Source organism: Theobroma cacao, chromosome 5 (assembly GCF_000208745.1).
Source record: "Theobroma cacao cultivar B97-61/B2 chromosome 5, Criollo_cocoa_genome_V2, whole genome shotgun sequence".
In the NCBI taxonomy this organism is placed as follows: domain Eukaryota; kingdom Viridiplantae; phylum Streptophyta; class Magnoliopsida; order Malvales; family Malvaceae; genus Theobroma; species Theobroma cacao.
In genome coordinates, this window is record NC_030854.1 from 29555362 (window position 1) to 29580613 (window position 25252).

Genomic DNA, 25252 nt, shown 5'->3' on the forward strand with positions numbered 1-25252 from the left:
ATGCATGATGCAACATATATATATGTTATGCTAATGCAATTATCTATTTTTTGTCATTTTTTTATTATTTAATTATTATAATTATTATTTTTATTTATTTTATTTTTTATTATCATATTTCTATTTTATTTCTAATTAATATTTTTTATACTTTACATTTTTTATTCTAGGTTACTCTTATATTTTCCTTTTATAATTAGATAAATTGTTTATAATTCCATTTAATGCCTAATTTTAAATTAGTTATTGTCTTAAATTTTTTATTATTTTTTATTTAGTTTTTATTTTCCTATTTATTTAATGTCATGTATATTGCATTTTCACAAATTAATTATTTACTATATTTTCAAATTATTATTATTATTTTTATCATCATTTTTTTTATTTATTGTTATTTATTTATTTTTTATTGAGTAGTTTTTTATATAGTCAAATTCTTTATTTATTAAAAATTTCGGGATCTTGAAATCGATGCCCTCCCATCGTACTAGTGGAACCTTGATTCGAATTTCGAACCTAGAGAATATGGGCCCGGGATTGCGACTTCTCGCGTCTCGACCGATCATCCCATCATCGGTAATTATTTGTAGTTGATGTCATGGTAATTTTTATATATTTTTATTTTTATATACATGTATTTTTAATGGTTATTTATATATTTGCAGTAAACATTCTCCTAAACTTAAGTTCTTTGCATAACTAAACACTTTCTAAAATGTTATTATTATTATTATTTTTATATATATTTGCTATCCTTATTTTTATGTTATTCTATTCTTTAGTAATTTCCTAACCCTAGGACTATTATCTAGAAATTTTTAGAACATTATAATAACTTAAAATTAATTTTATATCATCAAGTATTAAAGCTCTAACTAAATAAATTGGGTGAAATCTAAACAAGCCATATCACAACAGTTCAGACAGCCCAAATCACCACAGACCCATTTGGGAATGAGTAATATTTTACCTGATTGGGCTAAGTGGGCTCAAGCTAACTGGCTGACCCACGATCTTCACTAAGCCCACTGTTTGGTGCTTTGCACAGCCACCCCTGGTATGCCCAAAACGGCGTTGTTTGATGCAATGCAGAAAAACCTTCTTTTTTTTTTTCTTCTCCCTTACCGCTCACCTTTCTTTCTTTTCCCTAGAACCTTTCATTTTCTCCCTTTTGTTTCTCTCTTTAGCCGCCGACTACTCTCCACCTTCTCTCTAAAATCTCACCAGCTCTCTCTCCCTGTAACAGCCACCCCAAACCGGACCTCCCTAACCGGCGACGCCGCCGGCTACCTTTTCCTCACCTTCCGCCGATCGACGACCCAAGCTTCCCTTTTCATCGGTGTCGCTCCAATCTCTCTCCCAACCACCGGTCGATACTCCTTATTTCTCCTTCACCGTTTTTTGATCGGCGGCAAGCTCACCAACCGGATCTCCTATCGACAGCCGAATCTTTCCTCTCCTACCGGTGCTGGCTACCAAGACCGGACTTCTCCTCACTTTCTTCTACAGCCGATCGGCTCTCCCTCTTCGCCTTCTCTTACTGCCGATTGACTTTAGCTCCAGATCTGTCCTCCCTGCAGCTGCTTCTGAAATCTCTAAGGAGCAAAATTTGGCTCATTCACCCATTTGACTCCATTTGTTGAATCATTTTCAATAACAAGGCTATAATTATTTGTCCGTTTAGATTGAGAGAATAACACAAAAGCTTCCCTGATTGTTAAAATTTCAGCAAGCTAGAGTCTCCGATGTCAATAGTTTTAGAAAATCTAATTAACGTCTCACCCCGTTTCATTTCTCAACAAACCACCTATGCTAGTCTCCCCCGAACTCCCATTTACAGTCTCATCCACGTTAAATTTAACCATCTCAGCTTCCGACTTTCCCATGAAGTGTTAAGTCTTTGCTACTCCTTTTTCTTTATTTTGCAATTGCAGGTCCCATTCGTTTGTCCATAGATGTCCAGCACAGACACAAATTCATTTGGCCATCTCACGCAAGCCCACATAGCCACTCTTAGCTTAATAATCTCCCATATCTCTTCAGTACCTCATTTCTTATCTTGAAGACCATCTCGTTCCTACTAGTCCAAATAGTCCACACCATTGCAAAGATCGTAATTTTTATTTTCACATTTTATTTTCATCTTTTCCAACCCTGGTTGAATTTCATAAAACCATTAAGTCTTTAAATTTTCGTGACATAACCCAAACAACTTCCCATTCTTGACACCATGCTCTACATAATCTCCATACCTCCATGCATTCCAGGAGAATTCAAGGAGATATAATATGGTACATCTAATTTTATAAAAAAAAAAAACATTTACATTTATATGTGTACTCAAATTGGGGATATAATTTTTTATTTTTGAAATTATTAATTTAAAAAAACAGTAGTATCAGTATTAGTAGTCATTTTCAATAAATTCTAAAAACACAATCAATCTCTCTAATATATTGAATACAACTTAATAAAAATGAAACCAAAATATAAGTATCTAAAAAGAAATGCATGGTAATAATAACATCTGCCCTTGAAATTCATGAGCTTTGTGTACAGAATTAATGTCGACCATAAATGATGAGATGACATGATTGTCTAAACCATCACCGAATATAATTCAAGGCTTTATTTGTTATTTACAGAAATAGATAACAATCAATCGTCCAATATTTTAATTATATATGTGTATATATAAATCATCTGATTTTTTCGCTCTCTATACTATATAAAGGTCGGATTACAGGGGATAATATTCTCCAAACTAGACTACTTTCTACTCCACTCGGCCTTTTTCCTCCTTTCAAGTCGGTTAGAAAGTATCTATAAAGAAAAACAAATGGAAAAAAAATCAAAGAAACAATAGCTAACCTCCCTAAAATTGATGGCTAGAAATCTGGCTATCCTCTCAGCCAGTATCAAGGGTTCTGGTGCAGCCCTGACTTCCTAGAAGATATAATCTTATCTCAAGAAGGCTTCAAGGCTGAACCAAATGACATCTTTGTCTGCAGTGTGCCCAAAAGTGGTACCACTTGGCTCAAGGCTCTGACCTTCGCCATTGTCAGAAGGTGAATATCAAGGAAGGGAAAAGACAAGCGGTGTTGAAAAGCTAAAGGAATGATTCAGAATTCCTCATTCATCAGGGCTCAGTAAAATGAGCTATATATACAGGGGTTTAAAAATTAAGTAAAGAAGGAAAAAGATTAATTACATTATAACTACCTAACTAACTTTTAAAAACAATAATTATTATATACAAAACGGTGCGTTGCTTATTAAGTCATTGATCCTTAAGAGAGCCTGATACATAGCGTTTAGGTAGCACTCCTTGTCTCTTATTTAAACTTTGCGTTTTGGTGCCTTCTTATTCCCAAGCCTCTCTATTCTTTCTTCAGTCCAATGATCACAAGCTTGGTGCAGAGTTCTTCCATGTAATCTTGAACTTATTCATTTTGAACACTTCTAATACTCCCCTTCAAGAGGATATGTGATTGTTGAGAACATTCATCTTGCTCAGTAGATTATGAAACTGCCTCGGTTGTAAGGCTTTAGTAAAAATATCAGCTAACTGAAGATTAGTAGATATATGGACTGGCTTGATTACACCTGCTAACACCTTTTCTCTAACAAAATGGCAGTCCATCTTGATGTGTTTAGTCCTCTCATGAAACACCGGATTTTTGCTCATGTGAATTGCTGCTTGACTGTCTAAGTAAAGAACAATTGGCTCATCATGGCTAATTCCAAAATCAAACAGTAGATATTTCAACCAAATAAGCTCACAACATGTTGAAGCCATGGAACGATACTCTGCTTTAGCAGAACTTCTGGCCACCACTGATTGTTTCTTAGATTTCCAGCTTATGAGTGATTCTCCAATGAAAATACTGAATCCAGTAACTGATCTCCTGGAATCTAAACAACTCGCTTAGTCACTATCACAGTAGACTGATAATTTCAAGTTTGATGCAGACTTCATTTGGATTCCTTGCCCTAGTGCTCCTTTCAGGTATTTTAATACCCTTTGTGCTGTTGTAAAATGTTGCTTACCAAGTCTATCCATATATTGAGTCAATACTTGAACTGCATAGGCTATATCTGGTCTGTTGAAGGTTAAGCAGAGTAGCTTTCCTACCAACTGCCTATAAATTGTAGGATTGGCCAGTTGATCTTCTTCTTGTACCTTATGCAACTTGTGATTGTAATCAATTGGGGTAGAAATTGGTTTAGCTCCTAAGAGCCCATATTCTTCTAGGAGATCCAGAGCATACTTTCTCTACGAGATGGTAATACCCTCAACTGACCTGTTAATCTCTAATCCCAGAAAATATTTCATAGCTCCTAGATCCTTTAATTTAAACTGTGAACTCAAGTACAATTTTACATCTTTTGCAGCTTGAGTGGATGTACTTCCAATCAGTATCATCTACATATAGTAGTAAAGCAGTAAAACTTCCATCATTTCCTTTCATAGTGAAGAGAGAGTGATCTGCTGATGGTTGATGAAAACCATACTAAAGAACTGATGAAGTGAATTTTGCATTCCATTGTCTAGATGCCTACTTGAGACCATACAATGATTTATGCAATCTACAAGCTAATCTAGTTCCTTTGGGATACTCCCCCTGGATAGTGTACCCCTGTGGAATTTCTACGTATACTTCCTCTTACAAATCACCATTCAAAAATGCATTATTCACATCAAGTTGTGACAGTGACCAATTGTGCACTGCAGCTAATGCAAAGAATACCCTGACAGTAGTTTGCTTAGCCACTAGATTGAAGGTATCTTGGTAGTCAAACCCTATAATCTGGCTGTACCCCTTAGCTACCAACCGAGCTTTATATATCTCCACTTCACCATGTTCATTTAGTTTCACTTTATAGATCCATTTACATCCTATCACATGAGAATTTGCAGGCCAAGGTACAATACTCCAAGTGCCATTGTCCTGCAGAGCTTTCAGTTCAACTGCCATTGCATCTCTCCAATGAGAATGATTAGCTGCTTGATGGTAAGTATTTGGCTCATGAATCTTTGACAATGAGATGGTGAATGCTTTCTGTTCTGATGAAAGTTTACTAGCAGATAGGTGTTTGGATATAGGATGTGCAGTGACAATGTTTGAGTGTGATGGTAGGTCAACATCATAGGCTTCTAAGTATTTAGGAATTTGTTTGAGTCTAGTACTTCTCCTGATTGGCAAATTTGTATTTCTGTCAGCAAAATCATTGTCATCTGCATCAGATACTGAGTCAATTGCAGTGGGCATGCTGACTATCATAGGTGAATCATGTGCCAATTCATTTGAGACTATTGTAATAAGTGTTTGTGGTCCTGACTCAGGTGAAGGTGAATGATTCTCAGCATGTACTTGGTCTTGGTATTGAAGATTTTCAGAATTTGAATAAAAAACATTAGGATATTTGGCATGCAGATTAGGTGTTTGAGAAAACATGTTTTCCTGCACATCATGCTGCATAGATTGAAATGGGAATATTTCTTCATGAAAAACAATATTTCTAGATATCAGAATCTTTTGTGCATCAAGATCATATACCTTGTACCCTTTTATGTAATTTGGATATCCTAGAAAAATACATTTTGAAGCTATTTTGTCTAACTTCTTCCTGTATTGAGGCAATGTTGACACAAAACATAGACAACCGAATACCCTTAGGTGTTCATATGTAGGTGCTTTGTGGAATATTAGCTCAAAAGGTGATTTATTTTGAAGTATTTTGGTAGGCACTCTGTTGATAATGTGCACTGCAGTCAGTATTGCATCCCCCCATAAACATATAGGCACACTAGATTGGTGCATTAGAGCTCTAGCAACAGTAAGAATATGTTGATGTTTCCTTTCAACTATTCCATTCTGTTGGGGCGTATCCACACTAGATAAATGATGTATAATGCCAGTTTTAGCAAAGAAATCAGACAACCTAAACTCTAAGCCATTATTTGACCTTATACATTTAATTTGAAGTTCAAATTGTTTTTGAACATGGTTATTGAATGAAAGAATAATAGTTAGCACATCTGACTTGTTACTCATGAGGAAAACCCAGGTGAACCGTGTAAAATCATCCACAACTATCAGAAAGTATCTTTGACCAGACAAAGTAGGGGTCTCATATGGACCCCAAATATCAACATGAACCAATTGAAAAGCACAAGTAGTGGATTGAACATGTACTGGAAATGGAAGCTTTTTCTGTTTTGCCATTGGGCAGATTTCACAAACTAGTTCATTTGAAGAATAAACATTAGGAAATTGTTTGTGTGTAACATCAATCCTTTCCAAAGGAACATGACCAAGTCTGAAGTGCCATAAATCAAAACATTTGTAATTTTGTCTATATTGATTGACTATTGAAACAAAAGGAACTTTAACTAATTTATCAAAATAGAACTTTGACATTTCTTGTTCATCTGAATTATCTTGCATGAAGCATAGCCCTGAGAAAGCTCTAGTAACCCCAATCACAGTCCATGAAGGGATGTCCTGTACAACACAAAACATATCTGTGAAAAATACATAGGTTTTCTTAGACTTAGTGAGCTGTCCTACAGAAACGAGATTGAATTTGAAACTTGGAACATAAAGAACATTTTGTAGGATTAATTTTGAAGTTAATTTCACTGTTCCTATGTGTGACACACAAACTTTCTTGTCATTGGGTAGCTGCACAAAGCAATTCTTTACAGGTCTGGTTTGTATGAAGCTACTTAGGGTACAACATATATGATCAGAAACATAAGAATCCATTATCCAGTAATTTTGCTTTATCATGCTAACATTCACATTTCTAAAACTATTAGGCATGTTGTTTGATGTATTGAAACAAGATTGGCCTGAAATAATACCTGCTATGGCTGAATTTACAAGTGAATGGTTTGCCTGCTGAGTGTTTGATGAAATGCCCTTACCTTCATTGCTGCTTATACCATTCTCACTTAAGAGTTGCATCAGCTTGTTAACCTGTTGCTTGATCATAGACAGTTGGCACACAAATCCTGCACTTGCCTGCTCTTCCTCTGTTTCAACTTGAGATTCACTATCTGTTGATGCATCAGAGACTGCAAACACATTGTTAACAAGGTTCTTACCCCTTCTAGGATTGGACCTCCCTCCTTTTGTGAACTTAAAATCATCAAGAAAGCTAATAATCTTGTAGCATTCGTCTTTAGTGTGTCCTTTCTTACCACAGTGGTTACAAATTATGTCTTTTCTTGCCTTTTTCTTGTTGTCTGCTGCAGTGTATATGGCAGAGGATTCTAAAAGAGGCTGTGGTTGAACAAGGATATTTCTCTGTGATTCCTCCCTCAAGATTAGGCTATATACTTTATCTAGGCCTGGAATGAGATCCATTAACAAAACTTGTGACCTTATAGCAGAAAATGACTTATTCAATCCGTTGAGAAATCTGAAAACCATGTCCTTTTGAAACTGATCTGTGTACTTCTTGAAACAACCAGGATTGTAGCTTCCACATTCACAATGAGGCAATGGACGATAGTTCCTTAACTCCTCCCAAATACCCTTAAGTTCAATGAAATACACATCTACTGTTCTTGCTCCTTGACTGACATTCCCTAAGGTATACTGCAAGTTGCAGACCCTAGTATCGTCTGGCTGAGCAAAATTTTGTTTGAGGGTATTCCATATTTCTGCGGCTGAATCCATTTAGAAGACAGTAGAGGCTATTGGTTGTGAAATGGAATCAAGTAACCATGCCACTATCAAGTTGTTACAACGAGTCCATGATGAATAAAGTGGGTCTGTGACTGCAGGTTTTGCTATGGTTCCATTAATGAATCCTGTTTTGTTCCTGATAGAAAATGCCAATAGGAAGGATCTACTCCAAGATATGTAGTTATTAGTGGCTACTTTTGGGTTAATGATCACAGATCCAAGGTGATCTGTGTAATGTAAATAATATGGTGAGAGAGGGTCTGATATGGGTGATAGGTTTGTGATTTGTACACTAGTACTTGATCTAGCTTCAGTAGACTCAGCCATGGCTGTTATAAGGGTGTTTGTCAATGAATATTAAGCTGATTTTGCTAATAAACCAGAGGAGAAGATGAATAACTTACTGTAAAAGAGAGAATGAAATCTGATCAGCAAGTTCTTTATACTGATTCATTAGCAGGAAGAGCAGCAGTTGGTTCTAGGAATTGACCTGCTTTGATACCATGTCAGAAGGTGAATATCAAGAAAGGGAAAAGACAAGCGGCACTGAAAAGCTGAAGGAATGATTCAGAATTCCTCATTCATCAGGGCTCAGTAAAATGAGCTTTATATACAGGGGTTTAAAAATTAAGTAAAGAAGGAAAAAGATTAATTACATTATAACTACCTAACTAACTTTTAAAAACAATAATTATTATATACAAAACGGTACGTTGCTTATTAAGTCATTGATCCTTAAGAGCCTGATACGCAGCGTTTAGGTAGCACTCCTTGGCTCTTATTTAAACTCTGCGTTTTGGTGCCTTCTTGTTCCCAAGCCTCTCTGTTCTTTCTTCAGTCCAATGATCACAAGCTTGGTGCAGAGTTCTTCCATGTAATCTTGAACTTATTCATTCTGAACACTTCTAATAGCCATTGTTACCAGAAACCGCTATGACACTTCCACGAGCCCTTTGCTCAGCAAGATCTCCCATGATTGCATTCCCACCTTAGCCAAATTGACCAAGGAGCCAGATAGCCGCGAGCCAGGGATCCCTCTCGTAGGCACCCACACACCATACACTGCCTTGCCAAAATCCATCTTGGATTCTGATTGCAAAATTGTTTACATTTGTAGGGAGCCAAAGGATGCATTTGTTGCCCTCTATCATTTTCTAGCCAAGCGCGCTCCCAAGAAAGATGAGTTCGTTTCCCTGGAGGAGGCTTTTGATCTTTTCTGTCAAGGGAAGTCCTTTTATGGACCCTATTTGGACCATGTTTTAGGGTTCTGGAAAGCAAGTCAAGCAAGGCCGGGGAAGGTGTTGTTCCCGAAATATGAAGATATGATGAAAGACACAGCGCCCTACGTGAAGAGATTGGCAGAGTTTATGGGGTACCCTTTCTCCTTAGAGGAAGAAGAAGCAGGGGCAGTGCAGAGAATCGTAGATCTGTGTGGTTTCGAGAATATGAGCAGTTTGGAAGTAAATAAGTCCGGATTAAGGAAGCCACATGAAGTCAAAGTTGAAAACAGTTTCTACTTCCGGAAAGGCAGGATTGGGGATTGGAAGGAGTATCTTACACCAGAGATGGCAGAGCGTCTGGACAAGATGATGGAGCAAAAGTTTGCTGGAACTGGTTTGACCTTCCTAGTCTCATGTTAGAGATAGAGAGAAGCCAGAATTACACTGCAGCAAGCTCACTGTCATAGGTAGCTTGCGGTAAAAATATATAAAATAAGTGACCATAATGCTGCAGGATGTACCCTAGAAGAACAAATTAAGTTGTGGTTTTGATTGTTTGCTTGCCGCATTTTCAATGTATCGTTGAAAATCTGTCGTTGTGTTGAGTAACTAATAATAATAATAATGATGATGTGAAAAACTTTTATGTCTTGAATCAAAATTTCCCATCTTTTAAGTGTTATTCCAAGAGACTCGGTGCTGCTCGATCGTCTCAAAGCAAGCTCTCTATGCTAACTCCACGGCCTAAATTTGCATTAACAGCTCTTCTTTTTCCGTTTTTATTTAGTGGATTTATATTTGATACAGTTATGTTAACATGAGTCAACTAAAAATATTGAAAGTGTTCAAAAATAAATTTAAAAAATTTTAAATTAAACAAGCACAAAATGAAATTAATGTGCACATCCACAGAGAATTAAACATTAGTCCATAACAACAAGTGTAGCTGGGTTCCATGAAATGACAGAGCCACGCACCCACCTTCTCCTTTTCATGTCGTGGATGCACGCCAGTACGGAAAGCAAACGATGGCAGATATTTTTTGTTGATTTTGAACATACGAAATAAATTTGGAATATTTTGAAAGATTATGAACGTAAAAATTGAATTTGACAAATAAGAGTAAAAATGAAATATTTGCATTTTATATATTGAAGAACATTACATTATTTAATGAAGAACATGGAGAAATAAATGTTCTTCAATACCTATGTTTTATATTTTTAATTAAAATTTTATAATCGCCAACATTAAATAATGCACTGCACCGAGCAGTTTATAATAAAGTTTGCGTGCTATATTTTTATAATAATAATAATATTAAACATTGTGTTTGATTATCTGAAATTATTTACAGCTTTAATGTATTAAGTTTTATAAAATTAAAGTTCAAGATTTCCTTTTTCTTTAGTTTATAGTAGTACTTTGTATTGCTTTAGGCCTTGGGAATTAGGTGATCTTTTGATAACAGTATTAAGGATCTCCTCCAAAAAGGAAGAAAAAAAGAATCAGTATGATCATAACTAAGCATGTTCCTTTAAGTTTAGGAAATATACGAAAACTACAAAAAGACAAGCTCAAGTCAAGTAATTGTTATGTTTCTATACTACGGATGCTGGCTTATTTCAGTTCCGCAGAACTTTGTTAAATTATTATGAATCCGTTGGGGTAATCGTAGGGTCTTGTTTATTGTTGATCCAGCTATTTGTTATGCTACTGGAATTTATTCTGGTGTTTATGTTTTTCTGCAGCTGGTAGTTTTCTAGTTGTTCTGTGCAGTTCAGGGGTAGAGTTCATAGCAAGGGCTGTTATGGGTTGGTGTGATATGCTGTGTATGGCTATGTCGGAGCTCTAATTAGGTACTGAGAAGCTTCAGATGATTGTACTGTCACTGTGTCTGTAAGGGGCTGTTAGTTCGTTTTGTGGCGTGTATAAGGTGTGTAGGCACTATGACACTGAACCGGATTGGTTATTAAGTGTTCAAGTGCATTCACTGATCTTGTTATGATCAGTTTCATGTCATTCAATAATTAAATAATATTCAATTATTCATCCCTGCATAAATAAGTTCTTCTTTGTGTGCATTTTAGCTAGCTTGCCTTATCCTCTCCTTTATTATATCCAAGCGGAAGAGGGCGATACCAAATCCCCACTACCACAGCATACCTCTATGTGTGGCCTTACAGTAGCACATTACAAAAGTAAAAACAATCGATACACAGAAATTCTATTAAAAGTTTAAGTATTCTTAAGAGAAAGCTCAAAAAACCAGAAAAGAAAACTATCTATATAAAGAAGAAGATAACAACTACATTAAAGTTCTTAGTAATTTAAATACAAGTAGTTAACAAAAGAAATTAGAAAGCAATAACATCAGAACCACTTAAGCACTAATGTGTTGTAGATAGTTCCTTTACATCATGGTTAGTGGGCACACAACATGCAGCAACTAAGAGAAATAAAAAGAAAAAAAAACTGAAAGCAACTATCCACCAGTAAGTTAGTGGCATCATGTGGAGGTTTGTGCCTCCTTCTTGCCCCATTTTCTGCAACTTCAGACCTCAATTTCAACACACCTCCTAGAGGTCTATGTTGCAGACATCCACTTTGCTCCTTGATTCTTCATTTGATTCTTTGAAATCCACCATAACAGCACCATCAAGTCCACCAACATCGGAGTGTAGCAATTGAAATCTTTCTGTAGTTTGAGTCAAACTGCTCTTGGGAAATAATGATCTAGTCTGGTTTTCATGGAGACAAGTACCACAAACATCTTCCTATTTAACTGGTATAGGGAAGTTCTTGTCCAAACCAGCAGGTGCCATATGCTTCATGGAAGTATAATCAACATGGAGGAGCCTCCTATGCTATAATTTGGCATCATTGGTCACACACTGATATGCTTTGTCTTCCATCTTTAACCAATCAAGTGGAAAACGTTTGTTTTTCATTTAAACTGACAGCAACTTAACACCAAAGGAGTCAAAGATTGTACACATTTTCTCTTTGAATAGCAAAGTATAATTTTCTTCAACAAGCTGACCAACACTCAACAGGTTTTGATTAGTTTCAGGTCCAAAATGAACATTTGAAATAGATTTAATACCTGAGGGAGTTTGCACTCCAACTGTCCCATGCCCAAGAATTTTGAGATATTCACCATTACCAATCTCCACTTGAAACTTGTAATTCTCACTCAAGAAAATAAAATTATTTGCATTTCCAGTTATATGATCGGAACACGCACTGTCAATAAGCCAAACACTAGAGCTTCTTGACCTCTCGGATTTCTTGGCCATGAATAACACCTCCTCATTCACCTCATGTTCCTCGACTACTTCCTCGGCTATAGCAGCTTTTTCTTTTTCTCGATTGGTTTTATTCTTGCAAACTTTCTCCACATAACCAAGCTGGTTACAAGACTTGCATGTAACATTTGGTCTGTACCAGCATAAACACTCAGTATGGTTGCATTTTTTACAGTAAGAACAGGGAGGGTACTGAACCTTTTGCTTACCTTATTTCTTATCACCATTTTTCTACTCGCTTGCTTGTGCCAATAAAGCATTTTCTACATGATCTTTTTGCCTCAAGGCCTTCTTTGCTCTTGAGCTGAAAGAGCATTTATGAGTTCTATTATAGTCAATGCGGACATATCCTTCGAGTCCTCCAGAGAAGATATCTTGGCCTTAAATTTCTCTAGTAGGCTTACAAGGAATTTGTTCACTATTTTTCTCTCTGGTAAATTTTTCCCAAGTAATCTCAACTGATTGACTATTTTCAAAATGTTCACTGAGTAGTCTTTCACACTTTCTCATCCTTCATCTTCAATACTTTGAACTCTCTTAGCAGATTTAGGACTTGTATTTGATGGGTCGTATCACTGCCATGGAACTCAACCTTCAACCTATCATATGCTTCTGCAGACTCACAATCCATTATATGAGTAAAAATCTAGTCGAAAATAGTATAATGAATACAACATAAAGTTTTATACCTTTTTGTAATTTCTTCGCTATGATGCTCTAACTGTGCTATTGTTGGGTTTGATTGCCTCATCTCAGGAGGATTTCCACCAACTTCAATAATTTCCCAAAGATCGAACGCACGAAGATACACCTTCATTTTTACTGCTCATATTGAGTGATTTTTTCCTGTAAAAATAAATGGATGGAGCAGCAGCATTAAAATTTGCAAAAGCCATTTTCTTGTCATTTCAAAGATAGACTGTAAAGGGTAAGGAAGAAAAACTAATGTGAATTTTTTAAAGTGATTTTAAACGAACACAATCCCTTAAGATAACTGCTTTGATATCATGTTAAAATTTTAGGTATTCTTAAGAGAGAGCTCAAAAATAAAAAAAAGAGAACTATCTATATAAAGAAGAAGATAACAACTGCATTAAAGTTCTTGGTGACTTAAATACAAGTAGTTAACAAAAGAAAATAATAAGCAATAACATCGGAACCACTTAAGCACTAAATGTACTGTAAATAGTTCCTTTACATCATGGTTAGTGGGCACACAACATGCAACAACTAAGAGAAATAAAAGAAAAAAAAAAACTGAAAGCAATTATCAACCAGTAAGTTAGTGGCATCATGTGGAGGTTCGTGCCTCCTTCTAGCCCCATGTTCTGCAACTTCAGACCTCAATTTCAACAAATTCTCTGCCTAACCCACAAAGCACATAGCAGAGCCATAAATCGCACCCTGAAGCTATTTACAATCAGCTTCTCCCAACTGCTCGGCCGCAGAACATGGCGTGCCATCATAACATTTCAATTTCCATTTGCAGCATCTCAAGCAACTCGGCCGCAAACTTAACCACCCTACTTTAAGAATTTCTTTTACTGTCATTCAGCCAAGCAGATATCACTCGCAGCAGCGTATGAATCCAAGAGGTGTTTCAGAGTGTTCACAATCCGCTTTTAACTTTTAGTCATCAGGAACCACTTTCTATCAACCAGATAACCAGCAGCAGCAGACATTCCACATTCTGTCAAACTGATTACCAGCAGCAACACACACTCCAGACTCTCAGATTAAATTAACCTATCAAGCAACAGGGCCTTACATTCATCTCAGCCTTTAATGTTAAACCCAGATCCAATCCACCATTAAAGACCACATATGCTGATGATGCAGACTTTGGGCCTCCAAGCTTTCTATGCCTTGGCTCAGTGCACCATCACCATTTCTGTTATATGTCACTAAATCCCTTAGATCTTTTCAGTAACCCCCCTTACTCACCATTCCTGTTACACATTCCAGAACAAAGTACAAATTAAGGTAGCCTAACAAGCTAGGGTGTCTATAATATGTATCTAATATCTGGGGTTGGGGTTGATTTGCTTAATTAATTACATCCACTTGATCTCTAAAATTTCATGAAGTTTTAACACCCTAGAATGGCATTCTAAGAACTACATGTATATTAATCTCCAAGACTATACATCCACTTAATCTCTAAAATTTCATGAAGTTTTAACACCCTAGAATGGCATTCTAAGAACTACATGTATATTAATCTTCAAGACTATCTCCCACCTTGTAGGCAATAGGCATAGATGGCCTCATATGGCACAATACTATAACAAGAGTGTGTGCTTTTGTCAAACCTTCTTCAAAATTACAAGAGAAACCCTTTTCTCAAATTGTTAAATGATTTTTCTTTTATCAGATCTATTGTTAAAACCTTAGATTTGATGTCCATGTAGGTCCATTACAACCCCAACAAAATAATGCATGCATGCATGCAAAAAAAAAAAAGAGCTAAAACTCGAATTTGTTGAATAAGAAAAAGCAAATGTTATCGTACAATAGTTCTGACACATATTTATAAATTTATTATTCATTGTTTCTGTATAATGAATAATTGGTAGTAGAATTATTATCTCTTTATCAGAGAAAATAATATTATGGGAAATTAATAGATTTTATTCCGGAAAAACAAAATGACCCCATTGTTTCTATGCTTTCTTCTCTTGCTTCTGGCATGGTGAAGGGATGAGGTCGGCCGCTTATTTAGTGGTCTCGTAGGCCTGTAATGAAGCTACAAAGTGGCCTTGAGGCCCACTCTATGGACTTAAAATTATATTACACAACATATACATCCCTTCCAAGCTGTAAGTTTTAGCTCTCTTATTTTCGTTTAATTTGCCAGTAAAACCGCAATATTATGTATATACAATGTTTATAATTCTCTTTTATTCAATCAAGAAAAATGAATTTATTTTATTTAATATTTTATGTTAAATTTTTTAAGTTTTATTGAATTATTACTGTAAAACTATACTAAGTAATTTAGTGTATTACGATAAACAAAAGCAATTGATATTACTTTGAAAAATTCTTTGACAAAATTAAAATAGCTCCCTTGAACGGTCTTATTGGACTGAGGTGTGCTTAGGACTTCCCTTGTCTTATAGGCTAAAGTACAAACATGTTAATAGATAGGCAATAACAAATACTTTTATTAGGATGAAAAGGGTGAAAATGATCACCTAATGCTAATGGACCCCCAATGAGGAAATAACTTTATCATTAAATTTTACATTAGTTCTAGTCTTTTATATGGTCATGCATGAGAATACTTGCTATTGTTTTTTAATTAGGGAATTCAATTCACGTGGATTTTGGACCTACCTAAATCTTCTTTGAAAAGAAAAGCCATTGCAAAATCTTTTATTAAATATATATATATAGAAAGGGTTTGACTAAGGAAAGCAATTATTGGTTTTGAACATGTAGTAGAAAGAGGAAATAGTTACAGATTAACAAATGATTTTAGTGGAAAAGTTTAAGAAGGGATCCTAACTTTATCTTTTGTAATGTTTATTCAATATTTGCAAGTGTTCATAGATTATGAACTCAGAAAGGCATCTTTTTAGTCACAATTACATCAATCAATCCCCACATATATATATAAAATTATTATATTAAATTTGGCAAGAGTTAATTGGTAATCAATGACTGAGATTATGGTGTCCAATCTAACATTATTGGAGGCATATATATAAAAATTAGAATCCCAATTCAGAGCACTAGGAATGAAATTCATCTTTTCATTGTTTGTGATCCATAAGAAGCAAATGTATTCAAAGGGGCACACGTGCTTTGTCGGACAAAAGATATATAGAAAATGACAGTTGGAGGATATATTTCATCATCAACCAACAGTTCTACTTAACACTATCTGCATTAGGTGTTTGAGTTAACTCGTTGGTTTGCTTGTAAATATTGAGAAAGAAGCTTGATGATTAACCACCCAACGGTTCAATCTCCAAGTTGGAAAGATATTTTGATGGGCCTATTTCCTCAATAAAAATCAGCTCTCATGTTTCAAAGGCGAGAATGGAGGATTGACACCAGTAACATTTGCCTGAGACCTGGAAGAGGAGGCTAACAAGTGCAAATGTTAGGGTCTTATCCCCTTTCTGAGACCTCTTGTATGGGAAAGTAGAATTGGCCCTTTGGTTAATTTGGTAAGGATGTAGGATTTGGGATATGTTAATTATCCCCTTTTGAGACCCTCTGTGGGGAGGCAAGATTGAGGTGGTCTTTCAACACAAGCTTTATAATACAGAATATTGCAAATGAATCTCTTTGGGGTAGCCTTTTGAGGAATTGGTGCTATGAAAACATCTTTTCAACTTGGAAATCATTGGATGGCCAATCACCTATAAATTTGGGGCAAAGAATGACTCATTCCTGTGATTATCTGGAATAGGAATTATCTGCTGTGCAAGTGTGAATGAAGAGGCTGATGGATCTTTATCTTCAATTTCCCTCCAACACATGTATGGTCATACTCAGCTCAATGGCCAACAGACCAAAAACTTTTACAGAGCTTGATAGAACAATAGATCATTACAAGAGGTAATGAAAAATAAGGATCAACCCATTGTTCTGATTGTGACATTGCTTGAAATCCAGGAGACATGAAGTTGGGCTTATACATGTCGATTGAAAACAAAAAAGGATCAATTATCAAGGAAAGAAACAGAGAAAATTTAACAACACGATTCAATTATACAATGACCAAGAACATAACCTCACAGTCATACACACAAAAAAAGTTAATATAATTTCCTAGGACCGTGTGCATGGAATATTATCTAGTAATCTTTCCAGGATAGTTGCCACAGAACAAAAAAAATTACATGTTATAGCTACTAGCTAATACAAATTGCCAAAGCCGATGAACCGGTGGCACCTGATCATCTTCAGCTAGAGTTGTCAGACATAAATCGGCTGATAACTTGCAGGGTTTGATTTGTAGCATCAGAGTGCGGATCGCAATTGAAATAACCGTGTTCCTTTCCTTCAAATTCAACGTATTCAATCTTCTTCCCCATATCTTTTAGTCTTCTGGCATAGTCCTCAGCCCTGTCTTTCAACAACTCATTGCCCCCTACAATGACCAAGATGGGGTCGAGGGTCACTGTTTCAAGGCGAGGGCTCCACGGACCAAATGGGTTTGCCAAAGGGTGGTCTCTTGTCTCTCCAATTGGCATTGACAGCCTCCAAAACCTGGTTTTTACATCAGAGAAAACCACCTTAAGGCTACCCCAATATATTATAATAAAGAATTACATGAACATTGTATTATAACAGTTTCCATACGGTTCTCTAAAAGCAATAACATGAAGATTGTGGCAAAACCAACAGCTAAATAGTATTTGATGGGATTTACATGACATCAGTACCGACGACCTAGTCAAGTGAACCACAAAAGAACGAATCATACCAAACTCCAAATTGTCACGCTGAGAGAGAAGTTTCCTATAATTGGAGTACTTTCCCTAAAGTCTCTCATAACCATCATTAAAGACAAAAAAAAAAAGTTTCTGATAGCTATTGAAAGAAAGGTATTGAAGGACCTCTTTTGAAGGATAAAGAGAGAGATCACTGATGAATTTAGATAAGGCACAATCTCATATGTTCTAGGGAGTGCCGCCAAGGAAACTAAGCACTAGTCTTCATCTAATTGTTAGTTTGCTATCATGATCAGGAACATGGTATATTGCCTGCATATAAAATTAAATTTTCAATAATGGCACACGTTCGTACAGAGATATATTTGCAAAAACAGGCTGATCATAATGCCCCGGAGGCTGATTCAGAGCCACATACACTTATTAAACATAACCAATGTGACCTTGTGGATATGTATTAAGAAAACAAAAAAAAATCATTGATGAGGTATTGTTTTCAGAATAAAACAAATATCCCAAAACTTTTAAATTCATGATTAAGATTCATCATACTTAGATTTTATTTAGTTATATGTGCCGGGTTCTTTTATTGTTCATTTATCAAAAGATTTTTTTTCATCATATATAATAGTAATATCATATATGTTAAGAATTCTTGAGTTGTGATTACAATTATTTAGTTGTAGACATTGTGATTGAAAATTATGTTAAGAGTTAGGTGTTGATGATAAGAATACGGGTATCATATAGTAGAAGAAAGATAGAATAGTTGATGATGAGACTTAATCCATATAAACCAATAATCAGCTAAGAAATTAAGTTAGTATAATCCAAAGGATATTTATTTATTTTAAAAAAGGTTCAGCAAACGTGGAAGGTTTCGGCTCCATGGAGAAAGTCCACTCAAAAGTAGCCAAGTGGTCTGTATTTACTTTCCATGATCGCGACCCGTGCTCAAAGTTTTGGCCTTAAACTGTAGGGGGCATGATTAAATATTTGAATTTAGTCACGTTGTAATCTGTACAACACAACTAAATCATCTAAAGATAAGACATCTGTTAGTCATCTACGCTACTGTTTTTAATTTTATACAACAACTTCAATGGTCAAATGGGTTTAAAGTAAGGTTGTTCAAAGATCAGGTCGCAGATCTGACATGTTTTGGATTAGGTAGAGTAATAATTGATATTTTATAATTAGATATCTAATCTTATCTTATACTTAAGTTTAGATAGAGATTAGGTAATAAAACTAATAATTGACAACGGATTTGAATAAGATCAAGTAATTATCTTTAGAGTATCCCGTACTTGAATTTGTATATAAATAATAATTTTTAATATTAAATTTTATTTTCATATAACAAATTACTTAATTAACAAAATACTTACTAAAAAATTCATAATTATTATAAGTATGATTTTATTTCTATTAATTAATTTTAACTTACTAATTTAATTTTCATTAATAATATACGTAAAAATCTATTTTAAATTTATTTTTTTTTTGAGTTCGCATTAGGATTTTTTGTAAGTATTCATAATCAAATTTTAATATTTTATGTTGATTTTTAATCACATTCGGATAGGACATGGATAGTTAAATTTTAATTGAATTTAAGTTCAAATACTTAAAAATTAGTAAGTACTTTACCTGTTGTCATTATCAAAGTCTAGATAATAAAATAATTGTCAAATGAGTAGGCTAAACTAAGCTCGAGCATGACTCTTAAAAAAGATACCCTAATAAACCAAACCCAACCTTACTCTACTCATGACACCTTTATTTTAAAATAAATAAATGAATTTTTTTATTATTTTTCTAATGCATCTTTAAAAAGATATTTTTAATTGTTAGAATTTGAGACTTTTTCATATCATTTAAAAAAAACAACTTTCATTTTATATAGTTCAAACCCAATGTATATTTTTTGATGTATTGGGATTTCTAATCTTCTAGTGCCAACTTGTCCTAATTAAATAATATTAATTAATTTCTACTAATACTTGATTAAAGATAATCTTTAATCCATTAAGAGTATTATTATAATCTATTATAAGCAAAAGCAAGTGACAAACATGTCTAAAGTTGATTGATATTTTGTCGTGTAGCTGGAATTGGCCTTTCTATTGACAGGAGCCCGCTCGAAAGCCTGCATTTCTTGCACCATGTTTCGGCCGGGGAAATCCCTTTGTCTATACTTTTCTTCCCACCCCAAATTGTATACTATACTTCACGGTTTTCTGATCTTCTTGTGATCTCTGCTTACGCTTGCCTATACCTATATTAATTGTTCAAATGTTCTCTACATTGCAGACAAGAATTTAGGGTTTTGTTTTATTTTGTTTTATATATATATATATATATATAGAGAGAGAGAGAGAGAGAGAGAGAGAGACAAAACGAAAGAAATAGTANATATATATATATATATATATAGAGAGAGAGAGAGAGAGAGAGAGAGAGCAAAAACGAAGAAATGACCTTTGGGTGATTGCAAGAGAGAAGAGGTCAAATCGGAGGGAATTGAAGAAGGCTACAAAAGATGAGATGTAAACGGCTCTCGTGCTTATGGTGGGTGGGTTTTGATCATAAGAGTAAGGTCACGAATCAAGTGGGCACTCCCTCCAGCTTTCTATGAATTCATGTGGTCCAATCGAATCCACAAAGAAACAGTCCCAAAAGACAACGCCAAGAAAAGCAACCCCAATCTGTCCAACTACTCTTTTTCTATATAAGTTTTTGTTCCAAGCAAACCCCATTGCAAACTAGTACAAAACATTGGTCGTGTGCTTTATGATCATTTCCAAATAGAAAGAGCCCAACTCTCTCCGTCCTATATTATTATATAATCTTAGTACCAAAAGGGCATATAAATGTGTGTGGTTTGACTAGGATCCTATGCAAAGCTGGCATCCTGAGAACCAAAATATTTGAGATTTTTCACTGGGAAAAACAGGTATTAGGATAAATTATGTGCATTCAAATGTCTAAATTTGAGATCAAGTTCAAGAAATGGAAACAAGTAATAAAAGACGAAATCCAAATAAAACCAAAACTTGAGGCCTTAATACTGTTACTATGGTCTATTCTATATGTTATGTATGGACGTTGCTGTCAATATTGTTACTGTATGTAGAGTAATTAAGGAACCTTGACAATACCTGTCGAGTATCTCAAGGTTCAACAAAGCCTCGCTAGGCCCATCCTCTGACTTTGTCCTGACCACCCCACCAAAAAATGGTGCCAACAGCACATAACCTCGTACTCGAACCGGAGCCAACTCTGTCGAACCAGCACCCAACCTAACTGCCAAATGGTGTGCAATATTGCCACCCGATGAATCGCCCACGACAAAAACCTGGTCAAAGTCAACCTCACCACTGCCGAACCATGCATCATTAGTATTTCCACTCAAAGCTTGACCCTGCAACCACTTCATGGCACTGGCTGCATCATCCATGGCTGCCGGCAGCCTATGCTCCGGGGCCAACCTGTAGTCCGGCGCGACGACCAGCGCGTTGAGCCCTGACGATAGGCGTAGGCAGGAACTGTGACAGGTAGGCCACATGCGAGAGCCTAGGCAAAAACCACCACCATGAATGAAAATGATGATGGGGAGCTTATTATTGTTGCCTGGAACAGATGCTGATGTAGGCTTGTAAAGTCGGAGATAGAGGTTGTGGCTTTTGTCAAACATGGCATCTTTGAAATGAACAGATTTTTCATCGATGACAGGCATGTTGAATTGTATGTTTTTGGACCTGAAAACGGTGCCATCACTCAAGACTTGGAGGACTCCCATGCAGTCTTCCACTACGTGAGGAAAGGAACCCATGATTTTTCTTTTAAGGGGGCTACCTCTCTCTCTCTTTTGGGTTGTCTCAGTTTGTTGTGTGAGATGCATGGTTGGCAATGGTGGGTTTTATATAGAGAATGAGGGGAAGGGGTGAAAGTGGAGAAACTGTGGAATGGAAAGGGTGATAGAGTAAATTCAATGGATATTCATATCAATTGGGGGGTGGTGCCACATGATTTCATGGTCATTGGTTGTTCATCTTTTTGAATATGGACCATAGATGAGCTTGGTGGCTCTGGTAACGTTATTTGGAATGGAATTTCTCATTCTTGTTTGATAGCAAAACCCGCCAATGGTTCCCAAGGTTTTTTTTTTTTTTTAATCTTTAAGAAAAAAAAAAGTACTCTTTCTCTTAGAAAGTTTATAATAAGGCTTTAGAAGAAATGGAAATGTATCTGATAATTTGATTTGATTAAGATGCCGTCCAAACTTGAAATGAAATAATTTTTTTAAAAAAAAAATAAAGTAAAGAATTTCTAAACATTTCAGAACCTAATTACATCTGCAATCCCTTTGTTCCTTTTTACCTATTCATTCATATAACATGTAAGTGAAAAGCATATATTTTCAAGCACGAAGACAAGCAATAGTTTAAACTGACTGAAGGTGTTAACTTATAATTAGTTAATTACCATTTCTTTGTTGGCAAACTCTCAATTAACAACAAGATTCTAGACAGTGGCCTGTCATGTAGCCTGGTCAATGGACCAAAGGGAATTCTTTTTGCTTAACAACAAGAATAGAGGGACACAGTAATACCCTTGTTAATGGTTTTGGCAGAAAAAGATCCTAAGCTACACAATAGACTAGAGACACCTCTTTTCCAATCTCAAGTCTTTCCCCATCGAGGACAGAGGGATTATTATCCTGTACTGATAATAGTTGTTTTAAACTCTACAAACTATAACCTTGTGTAATTAGCTTATTCTATTCCATTTGAGTTAATGGAAGGCAGGCCATCCATTAGAAGTAGCCGGAGGTTAAGCAGAAGAAAACCTATACATTAGTGGTATAATAGAGAGTACGGATGCCTAGCTAGTAGCTTCCTACGCGAATGCACAAAGCAAGGGTCCCTATATCATATATTAGTCACAATATGGATAAGTTTTGGAATGCACCGCAATGATCGGTGCTCAACTTTCGGTGTTGTCTTGCATGTTGGCCAAACGATGTTAGGCTAGCAAATAGTTTTAAAAAAAGAGTGTGGGTAGTGTTAGAAGGTAGTCTTTTCACGTCCCCATTTAAATTCCACTCTGTTCATTTCTACATTCCAATTTAAAACCTCTAATATACAGTAAAAAATTCTAAGTATCGGTAAGTTACATAGCTATATATCTTAGGACAAAGGAAAGTAAGTATATAAACTTGTTGATTTTAATGACTGATCAGCGTTATATGCCACCAAGTACCTCTTTGGATGATGCTAACGTTAGTTGCAGAAGTGCGGTAAGTGGTGAACTGTCAATGGTGTTGTTGCCGCCGGTCATTGTTGGGATGATGAATCGACAATGGAGGAAAAAGGGTTAAATTGTTGGGATGATGAATCGACAATGGAGCATTAGCCGAGGCTCAAAATGGCTTACAATACTGTGGAAAAAGAGTGGATATTAATGGTTTTAGGCTGTGTCAAATTGAATGTATCGTTAGATAGATAAAGTTATGAATTGATGGGCTTTAGAAAGTCTAGGATTTAGGGTTACTGCTGCTGTCATTGTATCAGTCTTTTTCATTCCTTTGTATCTGTTTCAGTCTATGAGAGCATTGAATCAATCAATAGGCTGCCAAATCAATCCAGCAATTTCGAATTCAACTTAGGAATCAATTGGTTATTGGGTCAGCAAACAATCGTGAAGATTTTATCCTTTGTAAACAAAAACAAAAAACTTTTTAAAAGCACCACCAGAATCTAGGAGTTCTAGTTTGTCGCATACTAGTTTTGTCATTTTCCCTACATTGACTTCAACAGTTGAACTTATATCCTTACTTGCAATTTAGTGCGGGGGGAGGTGGAGGGGGAGGGGGAGGTGGGGGTGGGAGTGCAGTCAACATTATTTTTATTGATATGGACAACGCCTGGATAGCCTTAGAAAAGGGGTTGTGCAGATGGGAAAGGAACATGGAAGGGGGGTCGTTCTGAGTGCTACCTCAGACCAAACTCTTCCACAATGAAAAGAGAGAGAGAGAGACTTATCAAAACCCAAGCTGGCATGAAGTTGGTTATTGAGGTGCAACCAGGTGTAGACCGACGGCGCAGGTCCTGGATTAGCCACTTAATATAGCTCATTTACTTTGCACCCTTTAGTGTTTTAGCATACACCTAGGTGATACTGGGACAAGAAGCTACTACACATCCAAAGCAGATGTAAATTTCTTGACAAAACTTTTAAGGAAGAAAACCGAAAGGAACTATGGCTTAATCGAAAAAAGAAAAAGAAAAAGATATCTATCTTGGAATGGAAATCTTATTATTTTTCATGCTAATTTATTGTTAGTTTACAGGGAGGGTTTTATTTCATTCCAGACATCAGCAGGTAGCCAGGGGTGTATTGCAAACAAAACGAGGATGACAGCAACATCACTGCTCACTCATATTCTGCCAATAGAGACTGAGGCTTGAGTTGGAACAAAGAGGAATAGCAACTTCAGCATGATTAACAGAACAGCCACTGCATGGGGTGCATGTCTATTCCACCAAGAGCAAAGGATTAGCAGATGGAGAGTGCTCCTAGAAACAAACATGAGGAGGAATTAGCTTTCCTGGATTCATGATATTGTTAGGATCTAAAGCTTCTTTGATTCTTTTCATTGTCTTCAAAGCTTCTATTCCAAGCTCCTTTTCAAGATACTGGAAAAATAAAGCAAAATATCATCAAATCAATAACTATGCTTTCATAAACATAGACAAGAAACTCAGTTTTTAGAACTGGGTAACAACTGCTGAACATTAAGAATACAGAAGTTTCATTTTTGTTGTCAAAACAAACAGCACAGCACTATTAAATTGAAGACACCTTAAATCTTCAACTTTTGACAATGTGACTTGTGTGAATATATCCTATAGATGATGAAAGCCATGTGGCCTAGACTGCACAAGTGAGTTATCATGAAGAAACTTGTTCATTCTCACACTAATGGTAATAAATAAAAAGTCTTGGCTGTGATGGCGACCTCAATGGAAAAACCGCTAAAAGAGTGGCATCTTAGCAGCCTAAGTTAAACTGTGTGAAATTCAATAAAACAGAGAGAAATACCTTCATTTTCCCTGTGCCAACACCATGTTCACCAGTGCATGTTCCTGCTCAATTACAAGATCATGGACACTAGGTTTTAGGATTAGAACTGATTCAGCTGTTCAACAGTATGCATGAACCTGTATTATAATATCCCTTACAGTGTACACCAAAGATAAATGTGAAGCTAACAAAAATAATTCTAATTACCAATGTCTGCATAGTATGATTAGAATTAGCCTCAATCATTCATTGCCAGGAGTAAACTTACATTGCACCAAGAAGAGAGGATGTACCTTCCATTGACAAAGCTGTATAAACCATAAATTGGTTTAGCCTTTCAGCTTCCCTCCTCTGCTCTTCTTGGTTAGGATCAAAGAGAATAACCGTGTGAAAGTTCCCATCACCAGCATGGGCAATAACTGTACTGTAATTATGAAAAAGAAAAGCATCAGTACATTTTGGGAATCAGGTCAAGTGAACAAAAGCAACACCAGACACGCCCGCGTGCCCGCCCCCCCCCC

The 25252-nt window shown here is 35.9% G+C and overlaps 4 protein-coding genes across 5 annotated transcripts in view; 1 reads left to right on the forward strand and 3 right to left on the reverse strand.

Annotated features, from left to right (window-relative positions):
- LOC18599224 (flavonol sulfotransferase-like) lies at window positions 526–9404 on the forward strand. The gene is made up of 3 exons (XM_018120997.1): window positions 526–576; window positions 2893–3068; window positions 8626–9404. Exons 1-3 carry the CDS (start codon window positions 526–528, stop codon window positions 9338–9340), a joined length of 942 nt encoding a protein of 313 aa, XP_017976486.1. The 3' UTR covers window positions 9341–9404.
- On the reverse strand, window positions 6427–8289 carry LOC18599223. 2 transcript variants are annotated; one of them, XM_007029098.2, is made up of 2 exons: window positions 6935–8289; window positions 6427–6509 (listed from the first exon to the last, which is right to left on the reverse strand). In XM_007029098.2, the coding sequence occupies exons 1-2, from the start codon at window positions 7689–7691 to the stop codon at window positions 6475–6477; spliced, it is 792 nt and encodes a 263-aa protein (XP_007029160.2). In that variant the 5' UTR covers window positions 7692–8289; the 3' UTR covers window positions 6427–6474. The 2 variants fall into 2 exon arrangements, with proteins under 2 accessions (XP_007029160.2, XP_007029161.2); XM_007029099.2 differs by having other exon boundaries at window positions 6431–6509; window positions 6872–8287.
- Window positions 16805–21528, reverse strand: LOC18599225 (probable carboxylesterase 15). The gene is made up of 2 exons (XM_007029101.2): window positions 20804–21528; window positions 16805–17454 (listed from the first exon to the last, which is right to left on the reverse strand). Exons 1-2 carry the CDS (start codon window positions 21475–21477, stop codon window positions 17148–17150), a joined length of 981 nt encoding a protein of 326 aa, XP_007029163.2. The 5' UTR covers window positions 21478–21528; the 3' UTR covers window positions 16805–17147.
- The window catches only part of LOC18599226 (D-lactate dehydrogenase [cytochrome], mitochondrial), an 11707-nt gene continuing 10395 nt past the window's right edge, over window positions 23941–25252 (reverse strand). Inside the window, exons 16-18 of the mRNA XM_018121615.1 lie at window positions 25025–25155; window positions 24750–24793; window positions 23941–24343 (exon numbers count right to left, since the gene is read on the reverse strand). Coding sequence (XP_017977104.1) covers window positions 24224–24343; window positions 24750–24793; window positions 25025–25155 — 295 coding nt within the window. The 3' untranslated portion in view covers window positions 23941–24223. The remainder of the gene's footprint in view (window positions 24344–24749; window positions 24794–25024; window positions 25156–25252) is intronic.